The sequence below is a fragment of the Pseudochaenichthys georgianus genome, chromosome 10, assembly GCF_902827115.2.
Source record: "Pseudochaenichthys georgianus chromosome 10, fPseGeo1.2, whole genome shotgun sequence".
In the NCBI taxonomy this organism is placed as follows: Eukaryota; Metazoa; Chordata; class Actinopteri; order Perciformes; family Channichthyidae; genus Pseudochaenichthys; species Pseudochaenichthys georgianus.
In genome coordinates, this window is record NC_047512.1 from 4,222,518 (window position 1) to 4,239,410 (window position 16,893).

The window sequence follows — 16,893 nt, forward strand, 5'->3', positions numbered from 1 at the left end:
CGCCACCTGAGAAACAAACACCAACAACAACACGGCGAGTACACAGCGGCCACTCAGGTAACGGCACTGAAACAACCGACACTTTCAGAGGCTTTCAAAAGGAAAGAGAAACTGAACAGTGAAAAGGCCAAACAATAACAGCCAAGATAGCTGAATTCATCGCGTTGGATGACCAGCCGTTATCTGTTACCTTTTTTTTCCCTTAATGCATTGCATAAAGATCGGATCGGGAAAAATCGGTATCGGCAGATTGTCAAAATCAAATGATCGGAATCGGATCGGGAGCAAAAAAAGGTGATCGGGACATCCCTACTCTGAACTATTCTGAAAAACCCAGAAACTACTCAAGAACAAACGGCTTCATGACACTTCCTAAGTCCTATCCTTAGTGAGTCCTATATCCTGCTCGACCCTGGTAGCTCATCGCCACTACATCTCACACATTCTCACCTCGTATGGAACCGGAATCCTCCTTACAAGCGTCCTTGGGTTTCGTGAAAGGCGCTATATAAATTGAAATTATTATTATTATTATTATTACTGACACTTGGATTTCCTCAATATCTCCAAAAACGTCCCTAATGACCACGTGGTGTACCGTAAAGAAACCTAGACAATAGAACTGTACTTCGCATTGACCCTTCGGCCCATAGGACCTCTCCTAAAGTAGAGAAAACATCTGGCCCCCATCAAGGACTCTGCCTTAGTAACCACTAATTCTCAAACCATCTAACCACAATGACCTCTTAGTGAACCCGAAACCTCCTTGAGACATTTGGACTTCCTAACGGACTCCAAAAACTTCCCTAATGACCATTTGGTGCTCCTAAAAGAAACCTAGAACATACCTAATACATCTGAAGCAGAACTCTACTTCTTAAAGTACTGTAGCGCTGACCCTTAGGGCCACAAGACCTCTCCTAAACTCCAGAACACATCTGGTAGCCCATCAAGGACTCCACCTCATGCAAACCATCTCACTACAATGAACACTTATTGAGCCTGACACCTCCTAGATGACATGTGGACATCCTTGCTGACTCCAAACACGTCCCTAATGACCACTTGGTGTTCCTAAAGGAAAGCTAGAACGCACTGACCCGCTGGCCCATAGGACCTCCTCGAAACAGGGAGGTGCCTTTTCAAGGAAACATCTGGAACCCATCAAGGAATCAAATCCAATTCATATATGGGGAGCTAGACGTTTCATTTCTGTCCACGTATTCGCCTTATGGTTAAGTTAACAGGAGAGGGGGCAGGGCTTCATTACTATGGATGATGAAGAGCTGATTCTGCTTGAAGCTGCTGAACATCGAATGCTGCTGGAAAGTGTGTTTGGATGTAAAGGCTTCAACACTTTGAAGGGAGAAACTACAAATAATTCAGGTGGGAGTTTCAAGAGATTAGTAGTTCTGTCCTGGGAGTCTCTGACAGGCTGGAGGAGAACTGCTGGCCACCCATCATCACCCACCAGAGAGGGGGGGAAGAGGGGGGGTGTGTGTGTGTGTGTGTGTGTGTGTGTGTGTGTGTGTGTGTGTGTGTGTGTGTGTGTGTGTGTGTGTGTGTGTGTCTGGACACGTTGTCCAGTTGTCCTACATAATACACTACACTCGTAAAAAACATCTTATTGGTATTCTTATTTTTATTTGCATTGCATTTGATATTGACGTAATCCAAAGGTAACGGAAAGTCATCAGGTTACATTACCCTAATATGTTGCTTCTGAGATTAGGTCACATCTTTTGACATGTTCCTAGTTATTGTAACTATAATATGTGTTAAAGTATCCCTCCCATCCCTGTGTAGGAGAGCACGAAGACACAGATGGAGGTGATGCGCTTCACTGAGAACCTCCTCTCCTCCTCCTCCTCCTCCTCCTCCTCCTCCTCCTCCTCCTCCTCCATCTCGTCAATTTCACATCAAAGGACAACTACTTCTGCCATGCTAAAGAAAACACAAACTTTTATATCGTGCTGACTCCTGAATCCTTTAAAGGACCCATGTCACGCTTTTCCGGTTCTTACCCGTCCCCTTGTGTTATGAAGGTTTTTCTGCATGTGAACGGTCTGCAGAGTCAAAACCCTCAAAGTACCCGTAGCGAGTAAAACTCTAACACAGAGAAGACCTGTCTGTGCTGCCTCAGAACGCCTCGTTGGAGAGTTCTCTTTTTCTTCCTGGTACTGAGTGACGTAACGACGACCCAAATGGACCCATCGGTCCAAATTGACCAATCCGCGGAGCCGTTACTTTAAGTCCGCGGATCGGTCCAAATTGACCAATCCGCGGACTTCCTCACACACACACACACACACACTCGATCTTTTCTCAGCTGCAGCTCCGCCGATTTCTCCTTCCTGAGACGGCCGGACGCGGCGAGGCTGTGAGTCGGTGTGTGAGCACTGCGGGTGTGTGTGTGTGTTCGGGCTGGGTTTCGCTGTCTCGCAGGCGGCCACTGGGCTCATAGGGAGGGGGGAGGGGGGGGCAGGAGCTCCAACAAGCCGTGTAGGACAGAGTGAATACACACACTACACAGAGATGCTGTGAGAAACCAATGTGAGTTTGGAACATTGAACAATATAAATCTATTCTAGTCGACTCGACAATGGAACTATGATCAAGAGAAATGGCCATGACACGGGACCTTTAAGACTAACATGTATTTTCTCACGTCAAGTTACATCTCTATTCAAGGTTTCAAACATGGCTGGATGCATAAAAGATGTCTACAGATACTATAAATGTGATTTTCGAACGATGTGGACGAAGACTGTTGAAGAGATCTTGAAGGACATCTTTTAATTTGATGTGAATTAACTTCATTTTTAACATTATGTCTGTAGACCTCTTTAGGACTAACTTCCGAACCAAACCAACATGAAAAAACAACAGAAACTCCCCCCCCCACTAATTGAGACCAGAGTCCACTAATTACAGGTTTTAAAACGCCCCTCTGTCACCATGTGGCTGATTGTGGGAGTGAGAATCAGACGCATCCAACAATTTCCCAATAATCAAGATTTAGAATCTGGTCATATTTCTGTGTACTGCTTCCGATCTACAGATTTCTGCAACATACACTCACTTGTCGATGTAGGGTATCTCCCCCCGTCAGGTCGGGCTTATCTAACACACCACACACGTGTTAACGGACGTTTCGCTGCAGAATTCGAGCGGCTGACGTCTTCCGTGTGTTACACCTTTATCTGGAAATCTAACTGGCTGCTGATTAAGAGCTGAGATACAAGCCCTGACTGATGCTCCACCTCTCTCCCTTGTGTGTGTGTGTGTGTGTGTGTGTGTGTGTGTGTGTGTGTGTGTGTGTGTGTGTGTGTGTGTGTGTGTGTGTGTGTGTGTGTGTGTGTGTGTGTGTGTGTGTGTGTGTGTGTGTGTGTGTGTGTGTGTGTGTGTCTGCAGCAATTACGACAGCTCTTAGACTGATGCAATCAGCAGATAAAGAGGTTGAGCGTGTGTGTGTGTGTGTGTGTGTGTGTGTGTGTGTGTGTGTGTGTGTGTGTGTGTGTACCAACATACAGTATGTTTGCATGGGGTTTCATCTAGGGAGTTGAGTGCAACACACACACTCTCTCACACACACACTTCATAAATCTGCTCGTTATCGTGCAACCATCAATGTCAGGCAGAATGTATCTCTCTCTTTCTGCATCATCTCCCCTATTTGTGTATCTTTCTCTCTTCTTCTTCCTCTGTTCAACCACACACACACACACACACACACACACACACACACACACACACACACACACACACACACACACACACACACGCGCAATCAAATCCCACAAAACGACATCCTCCTCCCCTCCTTCTGATGTTCTGCTCTTCACTCTGGGTTTTGGTTTCACTCCTCTTTGCATCGGTCCATCATCAGACAGGAAGTGGGTGCATTAGCAAAGTGAGGACGGCCTGATGGAATTAACGTCCATTATGTGTCCATTTATAGGAGCGAGAGCAGGACGAAGGGAGGAAGAGGAAGAGAAGATATACATCTCCCCACACCGAGCTTCACTCTCTGAGTTCAGCTCTGCACCACAGAGAACATGTTGTTGTTGCTTTTGATGTGTGTGAGGTGGTTTGTGTGCAGCAAACTCCGCCTTTATGGAGTTTAAAAATTGTGTTTTTCTGTACTTTTCTTATTATTTACAGATTTGTGGCAAACACATGTTTATGATACCGACACATGTTGTTCTGCTGGATAATCTGCGCATATCAACATCACTTTTAGCATAAATGCAATTACCGGAAACACAAAGCTAAACAGCCCTATGAAGCTTTTTGGGGTTTCATAAAGGAATTACAGCACGGTCACATGACTTCACGTCACCACCGCTAAGCTAAAGGTGGCTAATGTTGGGCTATAAAGGAACTACAGCACGGTCACATGACTTCACGACACCACCGCTAAGCTAAAGGTGGCTAATGTTGGGCTATAAAGGAACTACAGCACGGTCACATGACTTCACGTCACCACCGCTAAGCAAAAGGTGGCTAATGTTGGGCTATAAAGGAACTACAGCACGGTCACATGACTTCACGACACCACCGCTAAGCTAAAGGTGGCTAATGTTGGGTTATAAAGGAACTACAGCACGGTCACATGACTTCACGTCACCACCGCTAAGCTAAAGGTGGCTAATGTTGGGCTATAAAGGAACTACAGCACGGTCACATGACTTCACGTCACCACCGCTAAGCTAAAGGTGGCTAATGTTGGGCTATAAAGGAACTACAGCACGGTCACATGACTTCACGTCACCACCGCTAAGCTAAAGGCGGCTAATGTTGGGCTATAAAGGAACTACAGCACGGTCACATGACTTCACGTCACCACCGCTAAGCTAAAGGCGGCTAATGTTGGGCTATAAAGGAACTACAGCACGGTCACATGACTTCACGTCACCACCGCTAAGCTAAAGGTGGCTAATGTTGGGCTATAAAGGAAGTATAGCACGGTCACATGACTTCTCATCACCACCGCTAAGCTAAAGGTGGCTAATGTTGGGCTATAAAGGAACTACAGCATGGTCACATGACTTCACGTCACCACCGCTAAGCTAAAGGAGGCTAATGCTGGCCATGATGATGTTTAGTTGTCTCATTCAGACACTTGTTAGCAACCTCTGTTTTTAAATTCAGCAGTGGGGTATTTACTGATGTATTTTATGATGTAGAATACAACTCTTCAGCTCGTGTTAACCACAGACCTTATTTCAGACAAAAAAACAAAAAACATTCAGAAAAACCTTGACCTCCAGACAAGGGAACAGGAAGTGGAAAAAGGCTGAGTCATGTCAGGGTTTTAGGACTTATTCCTTCACTTCTCTGTACTTGGCCCTCACATACTCTATATCTGCAATTTGCAAATAGAAGTTATTTGTCCAGGCTGAAGACTTTTCCTTTTGTCGCTGCTTTTAATTGAACTTTTCATATCTTATACTGCACTGTAACTTTTATCCATGTATTTTTAATTTTAATATTTATGTTATTATCTTTTCTTTTTAATGACTGATTTTAAATGCCATTTTCTTAATGTCTTTCATTTTTTGTAAAGCACTTTGAATTGCCTTGTGTTGAAAGGTGCTATATAAATAAACTTGCCTTGCCTTGAAAACACGACATGGCCACCACTCTTTCGGTAAAACAGCCTGCAGAGGAGCTTCTCGAGAGATAATCCATCACAGGGAACATCGTGTCCACTGGCATTATTCTCAAACTGACAATACATTCTCATAATAATGCAGTTGTAAGTGCAGATTTAAGCACTTTTTTAGCTGGAGATGTTAAAATGACTCCCTCCAGCAGATATACTCAAATAGACTGGTGTTTGACAGACTGCAGGGGAAAATACAGCAACGTTTTATATTAGGAAACGCTCAGTAATTTTCGATCACAGCTGTTCCCTGTAGTCGTATCCTCTGTTACTGAAAGGTTTCCACGTCGGATTAATCCACATTTGGTGCTCTGGTGAGGGGCGACAGGACGCTGTATCTAGGGTGTCTTTTCATGGGATTTTATAAAGTTAACATTCAATTTTATACAATAACATAGCATTTATTTTGTTAAATATTATTAATATTCTGTTGTTCTCAATCAAGGAGATGTATTTGAGGTTTAACATAATTTGTGAAAATATGGTATAGTCCCACAAACGATTACAATTATTATTAGTGTTAAATTTGTAGTATAGTATTTTTTCGTAGAGTAATACTATTTTGTTATAGGAAAATGTGCCCTCCAGATTATTTTTTTTTGTTACACTACTAGAAAACCATCCTCATTTTTAAATGGTGCGTACGCTCAAAAGATGGCGTACGCCAGTTTCTACGCAATATTGCGGTCCTACACGCACACTCTGACCCATGCGTACACACTAGCACACAAACGGGAGATACGAGAAACTGCGACACCGTTAGCAGAAGGAAGAATGGAGAGAAATATGTGGAGATAATTCCATAAATAAAATGTTACCTCTCATTTATCATATATGAAGAATTCATTTTCAAACATTGATTAAAGCCAATCTTGAAATGATTAAACAAACGCCTGTTTGCGACTCCTCACTGCACACAAAAACGTAACTTGGAGAAATAAATAAATACGGATATGTTATTGAAAACCACCTCGAATGTGTTGTGTTAATGTTATGAAATGTTTTCTCATAAATGATGCGGTAAGCAGGAGGACAGAATTACGTCTAAACTGACGCCGTGTTGCATTTCTATAGGTTGTAGATACGAGCATGGTTTTATTTGCTATCACGTGTAATCGTGTTTTATGCCTTTGCTAAGACTTGATAAGTCTCTCATAAAACACAGGAGGTATGGAAGCTAAGAACACCATGTGTGGTCAATTGCACAGCTAATATAACACAACACATTAGTTGTATGTAAGTGGTGGATATAGAGTTGCTGGGGGGGGGGGGGTGAGACGCACAGGCTGCGGTGGAGACGCTGCGCACAGCTGATCGACAGCTGGAACACAAACCACCAAATAAAAAATGAAACATGAATTGACTCCACTCCGCAGGGATCCCCCAATACTTTCTCACAGTCTCTCATCAAGGGGGGGGGGTCTCCTGTCCCCGGCACAAACACGCTGCCTGAGGAAGGTTATGTGTATTTTGTGATTAACTTTTTTCGGACCACTTATTTATTTATTTTAGTGACGATCCGACCTCCATGCTGCTCCTCTGGTTCAAACTGCACCCACCAAACAATATGATGTATCTCGACCTCCCCAAAATAACCAACATCTGACACGGTGTGAGAAGTCTTTTTTAGCTGTTCTGTGGTCATCTCCTGCGACCTTCTTCAAGCAGTCAGTCAGAATGAATGAATGGGCGTTTCTTTGACTATGTATTGGCACATTTGGGCGTTACGTGAAGCCCGCCAAAGCTGCGCCGCATTTCGAGTTGATTGTGATTTATAAAGGGAAACACGTCCTACGCCGTACGCATTGTTTTATGAATCGGAACATGTCTGTGCGTATTTATTTGCTTTGTCCACGTAAGCAACCTTCCCACGTGAGTCCTACGCAAGGTACACGAGGCCACTGTACTTTTATTTTCGAATCCAGTGTTTTTGACCTTTGTCCACCGTGGCATTAACTCAACCCGCTCTTCTTTATCTCAGAAGCACACGAGGACGATGGCAGCACGATACAGAATTGCTCTTTTCATAAGAACAAGACAGATTGCAGAGGCTGTTTCGGGACAACGTGAACTGGGTGCACATTTCCTGCGGTTAGTAAGAAAAGGGAACAACAGTATGTCACATGTCATCCAGATTATACCTGGATTACGTCCAGATTACACTATAGTGCTATATGTGCTAATCCACCTATGAAAGCAGGTTGGGTAAAATGCATTAAGAGCACACACACAGCTGCACTTCATAACAAACATACGCTGTCCACGTGTTGGGTAAGTGCATCCATCTCCACAAATAGCAGCAGCTCGGAGTCACGTGGTGCTGCCGTCGAGGATCCACTTTATAACTGAAGCGCTCTTTATAATCTTCTGTGAGAGTTATTCTGATGGTTTATCTTTTAAAATACGGAAGTAATGAAAAGGCTGTATGCTTGGAAGCGGTGGACGTGACAACAGGATATTGCTTTTTAGAAAAGACGAGTTGAGTTTTTGCGTGCAATTGATTTTAAATGCAGACATGTATCGCAGCTGCGACACTGTGATAACTGCGGCTAAAGAAACACATTTAACATTTAACAACCACCGCTATGTAGACTTTGGAATGAGAGAGAGAGAATAGACGATTGTCTATATGTTAAACGTGTACTCAGCAATACCCAACAGTGGCTGAAATCACTACATTTTGATTTAAAATTCACACTTTTGAACATTTTTAGGGCGATTAGATGAATATGGTCCGCAGATAAAACAACGAAATAATGATTCTGTGTTTATTAAATAATAATAATAATTATTAGCAGTATGTATTCAATCTCATACAACAATAGAATGATTTATTGAACAGTATTATTATTATTTAATAGAACAAAAATACATATATTCTACGTGTTATGTGTATTTTCACAATTTTTGTATATTATTCCTTTTATTTTTTTCATTAAATTGCATACAATGATATACATACCTGCCAACCCTACCGATTTGGGCGGTAGTCTACCGCTTTGGACATGTTTCTACCGCCTATCGATTTAGCTGGCTTTCCCTACGGATTTCAATCTTCCCAAATTATAAAAAATAAAAATGCCCCATGGCGCACCTTACACAATGAAATTGGATTTGCTCATCACGTGATTAGTGTTCGGTCTTGGCGCCCCAGTGTTGTGTATTCACATCAGAGATGTTCAACACACCAAGTGGACAGCAGGGCACGAGTTTATCGAGGTATCGCGGAGAAGAGAGAAGCAGAAGCAGAACAGAAGCCTGTCTGTTGGCAGGGAAGATACACATCTTCAAAGAACTCAACTGCTGCTGGAAACCAGACCCTGACCTTTTCAAGAAAGCCAAGTCTGCTACAAAGCAAGCACTAAAGTGACTGAACATTGTGTGACCAATGTTATGTGATGCAATATATGAAATACATGTTTTACCTGTAATGACTGGGGTTCCATTCCTTCTGATTACCTAATGTGGGCGTGCACACACCTACCTCTTTTGGATTTGGAAAGGTTGCATGTCTGAATATAGTATTTTTATTGCAACTCTGCCTTAACGGCACCATGTTTACTATTGGTGGTATTTGTATTGCATTAAAGACGTTTAGCATGATCTGGTGTTGCCATGTAACCCCGCTGCATCTCTTCCCCGTTCTAAATACAAAGTAATAAAACACATTACACTGTGATTAAACAGACGGACTTGTCTAAGAGGAGCAGAACAGAGGGTGTGTCCTTGACTCCGTTACTTCCTGCAGCTTTTCATCAATCCGTCTGGAGCACTTGAGATCTGCGAGATCAGTCAAACGGCGTGATCGATGCCGAGTGCAGCGGAGGAAATCACCAGGAAACGCTAAACAGGAAGCTCAAGAGACAAATGAAGCTCGATGTGAAAACAGAGCCGAGTCACAAAACGCACATTAGTAGAAACACATTCTGCTGTTCGCCTAATTATCGCCGTAAGCATCGCTTGATTAACCATTTCAATGCAGTCCTGTCCGGCTGCATGTGATAGGCCAACTGGGTGGTACACTAGGAGTGTGTGCAGGGCAGCAACAAGTCATCACCAACCTCAGGTCCTTGACGCACCATCTCTACGCTCGTGTTGGATGGTCTTCGCTGACCACGCGTAGACTGACACATCGGCCCATCCTCATATATGAGGCTATTCTTGGTGCTCTTCCCCCCGATCTAAGCATGGACATAAATAGAACATGCACAGGATCCTATCGGCTTCGCTCCGAGAACTGTTTCCTTGTGACTGCTCCAACGGTCCGTACTGAGCCGGGGGAAGGGCGTCAGATACGCTGCCCCTCAAGCGTGGAACCTGCTTCCAACTGAGCTGCAACTCAGAGAGCCGGTCTCATCAGGAACACTCAACTTCCACTGACCTTGAAGCCGCCGCTGTGTCTGTACATGCTTTGCTAAACGTGGTGTGTGACTGTGTCGTGATTGTGGTTTTTAATTGTGTGTAACTGTAAAGCTGTCTGAAACGGTGCTGTTACCATCCTTGGGCCAGGACTCAATGCGACCTATCCTGGTTAAATAAAGGTAACATAACATACAAATAAAAACAACAAAAAGGGCAATAGTACTTACTTAAAGGTGGGGTAGGTAAGTTTGAGAAACCGGCTCGAGATCGCTAGAATTTGAAAATACACAACCGGAGAAAATCTGCCACTTCCTCACAGAGCCCCTCCCCCAACACACACGAACGCGCACATGACCAATGAGGGCACGAGGTAAGTTCGTGCCCCGATGGAAGGCTGACAGGCAGGTAGGCCATCCAATCGGTGGTCGTGCTTTTTACAGCACCACGGATTCTACAGATGAAATGTTTTATATGGATTTGTTGTCAAAGCACTTCAGATATTCATTGCTATCGGGATGTTAAGAGCATTCCATGGAATATAACAACAAGTGTATCTCGAGCCGGTTTCTGAAACTTACCTACCCCACCTTTAACACTAACTTCTTATGATAACATGCAGGCTTAAATCGAGCACACGTTTGGATTGGGTTTGGCTGGACGTCACAACAGCTTATTATTAGTGTTGTAATCATTTTTTAAATTGCATTATTAGCATAAACGGGGAAACGGCGCTCGACTTATCTTTGGCAACAAAGCTTTAAAGCAGAGTAAAGTGTATCTGTGGTGGTGTGTTAATCCTCAGAAGAAGAGCTGTACTGTTGACCTCTCTCTGCCGGTGCCAAACACACACACACACACACACACACACACACACACATATTTACACACACACACTTACTTGGGAAACTACCTGCGGCCAAAAACATGTCTGACCATCAAAGTGGAAGATTGGACAGCATTGCCAGACACACTCTCACACACACACATGTACACGTGCACACACACACACACACACACACACACACATATTTACACACACACACACACACACACACACACACACACACACACACACACACACACACACACACACACACACACACACACACACACACACACACACACACACACTTCCTTGGGAAACTACCTGCAGCCAAAAACATGTCTGACCATCAAAGGGGAAGATTGGACAGCATCGCCAGACACACTCTCTCTCACACACACACACACACACACACACACACACACACACACACACACACACACACACACACACACACACACACACACACACACACACACACACACACACACTCACTCACTCACTCACTCACTCAGACATAACCCTGACCTCATTCTACTGTGTACAAGAAGATACAGCCACTTACACACTCTATTGCTCTCTATCGCTATCTCTCACACACTCACTCACACACACACACACACACACACACACACACACACACACACACACACACACACACACACACACACACACACACAGGGTGGTACTGTAGTAGCCTGTGGGTGTGCGAGCAGCTGTGAATAATTGTGTTTACAGATGGCATATGTCAGACCTGTGGGTTGAGTGTGAGAGAGTGTGTCCTCACAAAAGAAGACACGGATGACATTTACTATGAATCTCTCGTCTCCCCTTTTAAAAAAAAAACGTCTCTTCCATAAGCCTAATTGGCATAAGTGCCAACGAGGCGTTCACACTCACAGTCAAAGCAGAACAATGGAGTGGGAAAAGTAAGAAAAGACAGCCGCGTATTTTCCCGATGCGTGTCTAATGAATCATTTGGCTCCAGAAAGCAGGTAAATGAAGCACTTTATTTATGCCAGAGGGTAACCGAGCTTCAAAGATAAAGCCGTAAAAGCAGCAGCTACTGTAAATCATGATCTCATTTCTACGATATGTGGCAGTGTGTGAAGTATCTGTGGTAAGTCTTCAAAAAAAAGAAGAGAACGCACTCCTAAAATGTCACGAAATACATTTTTAAACAAAGGTAAGAATCCCGACTAAATGTGAGGGATCTAATGCGTCCTCGTTTTCTTTGTTTGTGTTTGTTTAGCAGTATAATTACTATTTAAAACCAAATACGGCTTACAGTACAGTATGTGTTGGTTTATGTATTTGTTGGACATAAAGAGGAGTTTACAACGGCAAGTAAATATAGAGTTAACTTATCACTCATCTATTATAAAGACAAGATATGAATTTATTTAGTTATTGCTATTTCATGCCCAAAATATATTATAATATCTAAAGTGAAGCAACTATTACTAAACAGTGGGTTCGGAGAGCAAAGTAAGCATGTCGCATTTCACAAACAGGCTAAAGCTAACGTACTGTAAGTCCAACCTGTCCAGTGTTTCACATACATTGATGTGTTTGTGGTAAATATCGTCTGCCACAAATTGATTTGATAAAAAAAGTTTGGTTGTCTAATGCAGTGATTCTCAAATGGGGGTACGCGGACCCCTAGGGGTACGTCGGGGTACTGCAGGGGGTACGTGAGATTTAAAAACAAGTTTATTAAAAAGATACCATGCATGATTACAAAAATAATCTTAGTACAATATGTCAAATTGGTGTATTGTATTTTATAGTTTTGCATAATATATCATGTTGTTCATTGGTTTGTTAAACAGATATTACTTCAGTTGAAAAACTTTTTTCTTTTTTCATGCATACAATGAAAATATCCTTGGTTTGTTGTAAAGGAGTTACTAAATCACACACTGAGGGAACATCACTATATTGGAATTATTTGTATAGGCTTTTTCGATCAAACATTTTCGGGGTCGGTCAGGGGGTACATGACTGAAAAAAGTTTGGGAAGCACTGGTCTAATGGATAGTGAGGTGGGCTGATGATCAGAAAGGTTGCGAGTTCAAATTCCGCCTGGAACACCACTACTAGTGTGCCCTTGAGTAAGGCACTTAGCCCTCAGTTATTCCAGGGAGAATGTCCCTGGAATTGTAAGTCGCTTTGGAATAAGCTGAGGATACGTCCCCAGCCGACCCAGAAAGCCACGCAGGTTCTGGTCCAGGCTCTCGTCACCTCACGCCTAGACTACTGCAACTCCCTCCTGGCTGGTCTGCCTGCATGTGCCATCCGACCTCTGCAGCTCATCCAGAATGCAGCGGCTCGTCTGGTCTTCAACCTTCCTAAATGTTCCCGCTCCTCCGCTCCCTTCACTGGCTTCCGGTAACTGCTAGAATCCACTTCAAGACACTGGTACTTGCGCAACATGCTGCGAATGGATCTGGCCCTTCCTACATCCAGGACATGGTTAAACCGTACACCCCAGCACGTGCACTCCGCTCTGCATCAGCCAAACGACTCGCTGCACCCTCGCTGCGAGGGGGACCCAAGTTCCCATCAGCAGAAACACGTGGGTTTGCTATCCTGGCTCCAAAATGGTGGAATGAGCTCCCCATTGACATCAGGACAGCAGAAAGCTTACACACCTTCATGCGCAGACTGAAAACTCATCTCTTTCGACTCCACTTCGAGCGATAGAATGACTAACAAAGAACTGCTATCAGAGCACTTATATACTAATAAAGGACTGGCTTATCTAAAGCCAGTTGAGTAGCACTTGAAATGTGTGGCTCTATGAAGCCTGATGTACTTTATGATTCTGTTTTCTTCAAGGTTGTGTCTTCCTGGTCGAATGTACTTAGTGTAAGTCGCTTTGGATAAAAGCAATGTCATGTAATAAGGCGTCTGCTAAATTGTAATTATATTGTTGGGAGAATAAACCCCACAGATCCTCAACTCCGGTGTGTCTCACTGATTAACAACGCACCAGAGAGCAACAAGAACGTTGTCTACAGTAGCCATGAACTCGCATGTATTTTCTTATTTGAGGGGGGGGGGGGGTGCGTGGGCCACCCGAATAGGTTAAGGGGCCTTTGGCGTTTCTTGGCCAAAATAAATTCTGTGGGAAACACTGCTGTCTGTTAACATCTGTTAGCAAAATGAAATGTGTAACGCACCGTTTGGTTTGGGTGTTTCTACTTTACAACAGATAGAAATATTAAAGTGCTAGCATCGAGTCAAAAATAAGCAAACATGTATACTTTGTAGGCTACACTGCTGGACTGGTGGTGGTTAGATAGAGAAAAGCTAAACATGTGGATAACTTCTAGTCTGTTAGTTGTTGATATCCATCCCCACCCGCACCAATCACCGGACCTGGGGGGACAGAGCCTTCTCCGTCGCAGCCCCCTCCCTCTGGAACTCACTCCCCCAACCCATCAGAGACTGCACCGACCTCACCTCCTTCAAAACACTCACCTCTTCAATCTGGCTTTTAATGTTTGATTGTTTTTGTATTATTTGACTTTAACTTTAACTATATATTTGTTGTTCTTTTCTTTTCACTAAAGGCCATCTGTAAAGCGTCTTTGAGCACCTGTAAAAGCGCTAACAAAATAAATCTATTATTATTATGTGATATTCACTGTGCTAGCATTAATATGATACATTAAAGACTTGACTCCAGTTAGAGATCCTGACCAAACTTGCTACAAACACAACAAGAGAAAACCACACATTTAAAACATCGTGTGAGCATATTAGCATGATCACAAAAGGCTACAACTAAGAAAGATAAGTACTAATAATAACCTATATTACAAGTTGTTCCCCTACTCAGTTCAAGATTACTACAACCAGATATGTAAAAGTTAACATGCTAACGCCATTTTGAGAATATGCTAGCATAACAGCTAAATTCGGGCTAACACGCTTTTCCCGCCAAGGACTACACCAAAGCTTTTACGGTTAAAGTCTACATCGAAGTCGCTACTAGGAAAACAAAACAGTTGTGTTTCAGTATTTCAATGGCTAACATTTTGCATAAAACATGCTAATAACATTTATACATTGGATTGCAGCTAATTTACTGCGTGATAAAACTAGCTGCAAACTCAAAAGTAAAGCAAAAATATGTTCATGTGTTGTGAAGTGATGTAGCATCATTTACACCTTTTGGCAAGTAATGTTAGTGATTTTTCACGATCAGTTTAAGTGTTTTTAATCAATAAGGCAGTCAAAATGCTAAGTCATGGTAGCAATATGCTAACAAGACATTAAAAGCTACAAACACAAAAAAGCTGTTTTGTTCAGACAGCCAGGTTGATCTTTATGTTGATGTAGCATCATTAGCATCTCTGCCATAAACCTGTTAGCATTATGATTTCAAGGCTGCCGTCCTGTGACTGATAATCAGGCAAAGATAAAATAATCAACATGCTAACATGATGACGAACTGACAAAATGCTAAGTCATGGTAGCAATATGCTAACAAAACATTAAAAGCTACAAACACAAACAAAATGTTTTGTTCAGACAGCCAGGTTGATCTGTATGGTGATGTAGCATCATTAGCATCTTGCCATAAACCTGTTAGCATTATGATGTAAAGGCTGCCGTCCTGTGACTGATAATCAGGCAAAGATAAAATAATCAACATGCTAACATGATGACGGGCTGACAAAATGCTAACTAGTGAACACAGAGGTCCCTCTGAGGATCTATAAGTGGAGCTGATGGAAGGTTGGACTCTGTATGATTTACATAATTGGGGATGTTAATTCGCCAAGCCGTGGGAGTTGATTATGTTGCATATTGATTGTGTTGTGCTGCTGAGAGGTCACACACCTCTTTAACGAAGGCATACACGGGAAAATGTGGGAGTCTGATTACAAATACATTGTTAATATTCCTGCTGAGCCGTTGCATTTTGACATGTGTGTGTGATGTGTGTGTGATGTGTGTGTGTGTGTGTGGAAGCCAGCCAGTGTTTATTTTCTTGGTTTTTGATGGATGTATGGAGAAGGTGAAAAGAGGAAGTAAAGGGAGGGGGAACTCCCACCTGGTCTTACCGTTCTCCGGGTGCTCTATCTCTCCGATGCTGCCGTCGGGCGTGGTTCTCTCGTAGTGGTCCTCGGGCAGCGCCAGGGGGCCGACCCGGGTCCCCGAGGAGGACTTGGAGCTGGGCGTCTCCGACTCCTCCAGGCCGCTGTCGTAGTAGCTGTGCTGGGACGGGTCCTGCAGGTCCTGCAGGTCCTGCGCCTGATTGGCCGTGGAGAAAGTCACTCGGCGGTGGGGAGGCTGTGACTGGAAGAGAGAGAAAAAGGAGGCGGGATTAGTTACTTAAGTCAAGGTCAAAAGTCAATTTCAATATTTCAGTTTGTGTGTAGACAGAGATCGGTATACCGTTTCCCACAATCCCAAATTCAAAAATACAAATATATATAAAGATATGTATATCTTATAAAGACACAATCAACCGACACATATGCACACATTAAGATAAAAGCACAACAATCAATATATACAAAATAACATCTTTAAGGCTCATACTACTGGTCCATGAAAGAGTGTTAAAGTTGGAAATTAGTCAGCATGTTGGCACTTCCTGTTACCTTGTCTCGATGACAATGATGTGTGCACGTGTTTTTGGTTAGAAGCCTGACTACAGTAGTCGGAATAAGTCGTCCTATTACTCAGAAACTTCTGGTTCGCTTTCCTCAACGTCAATAGTTTTTGAATGTGTTGTTAGTTAGAAGCCTGTCGAGGAAGGAGTCCTTACTTTGTGTTAAGGGAACCAGGAAGATGCTACCTTCCGGGTCAGCAGACAATAATACCCTGCACCAATTAAATGACACTTTAAGTTAAATTTAACATGAGATGGTTTTATTAGAAGTCAGTCTCGTGTGATGTGATGCAGATGAAACATTTTAAATGATTAAAGAAATAGACTAGAAGCCACGTTCTAAAAATAACTCTCAAAGAAGTCATTTAGACACAGTGACTTGAACGAGCACTTTCCGAAACTTTCATC

At 43.1% G+C, this 16,893-nt stretch overlaps 1 protein-coding gene across 3 annotated transcripts in view; it reads right to left on the minus strand.

Moving 5' to 3' along the window:
* The window catches only part of LOC117453520 (protocadherin-1-like), a 222,814-nt gene that overhangs the window by 99,152 nt on the left and 106,769 nt on the right, over window positions 1–16,893 (minus strand). For 2 of the 3 annotated variants that reach the window (XM_034092342.2, XM_034092343.2), the window contains exon 4: window positions 15,932–16,166. In XM_034092342.2, coding sequence (XP_033948233.1) covers window positions 15,932–16,166 — 235 coding nt within the window. Of the gene's footprint in view, window positions 1–15,921; window positions 16,167–16,893 lie in introns of all 3 variants that reach the window. The other variant, XM_034092344.2, reaches the window with a different exon arrangement.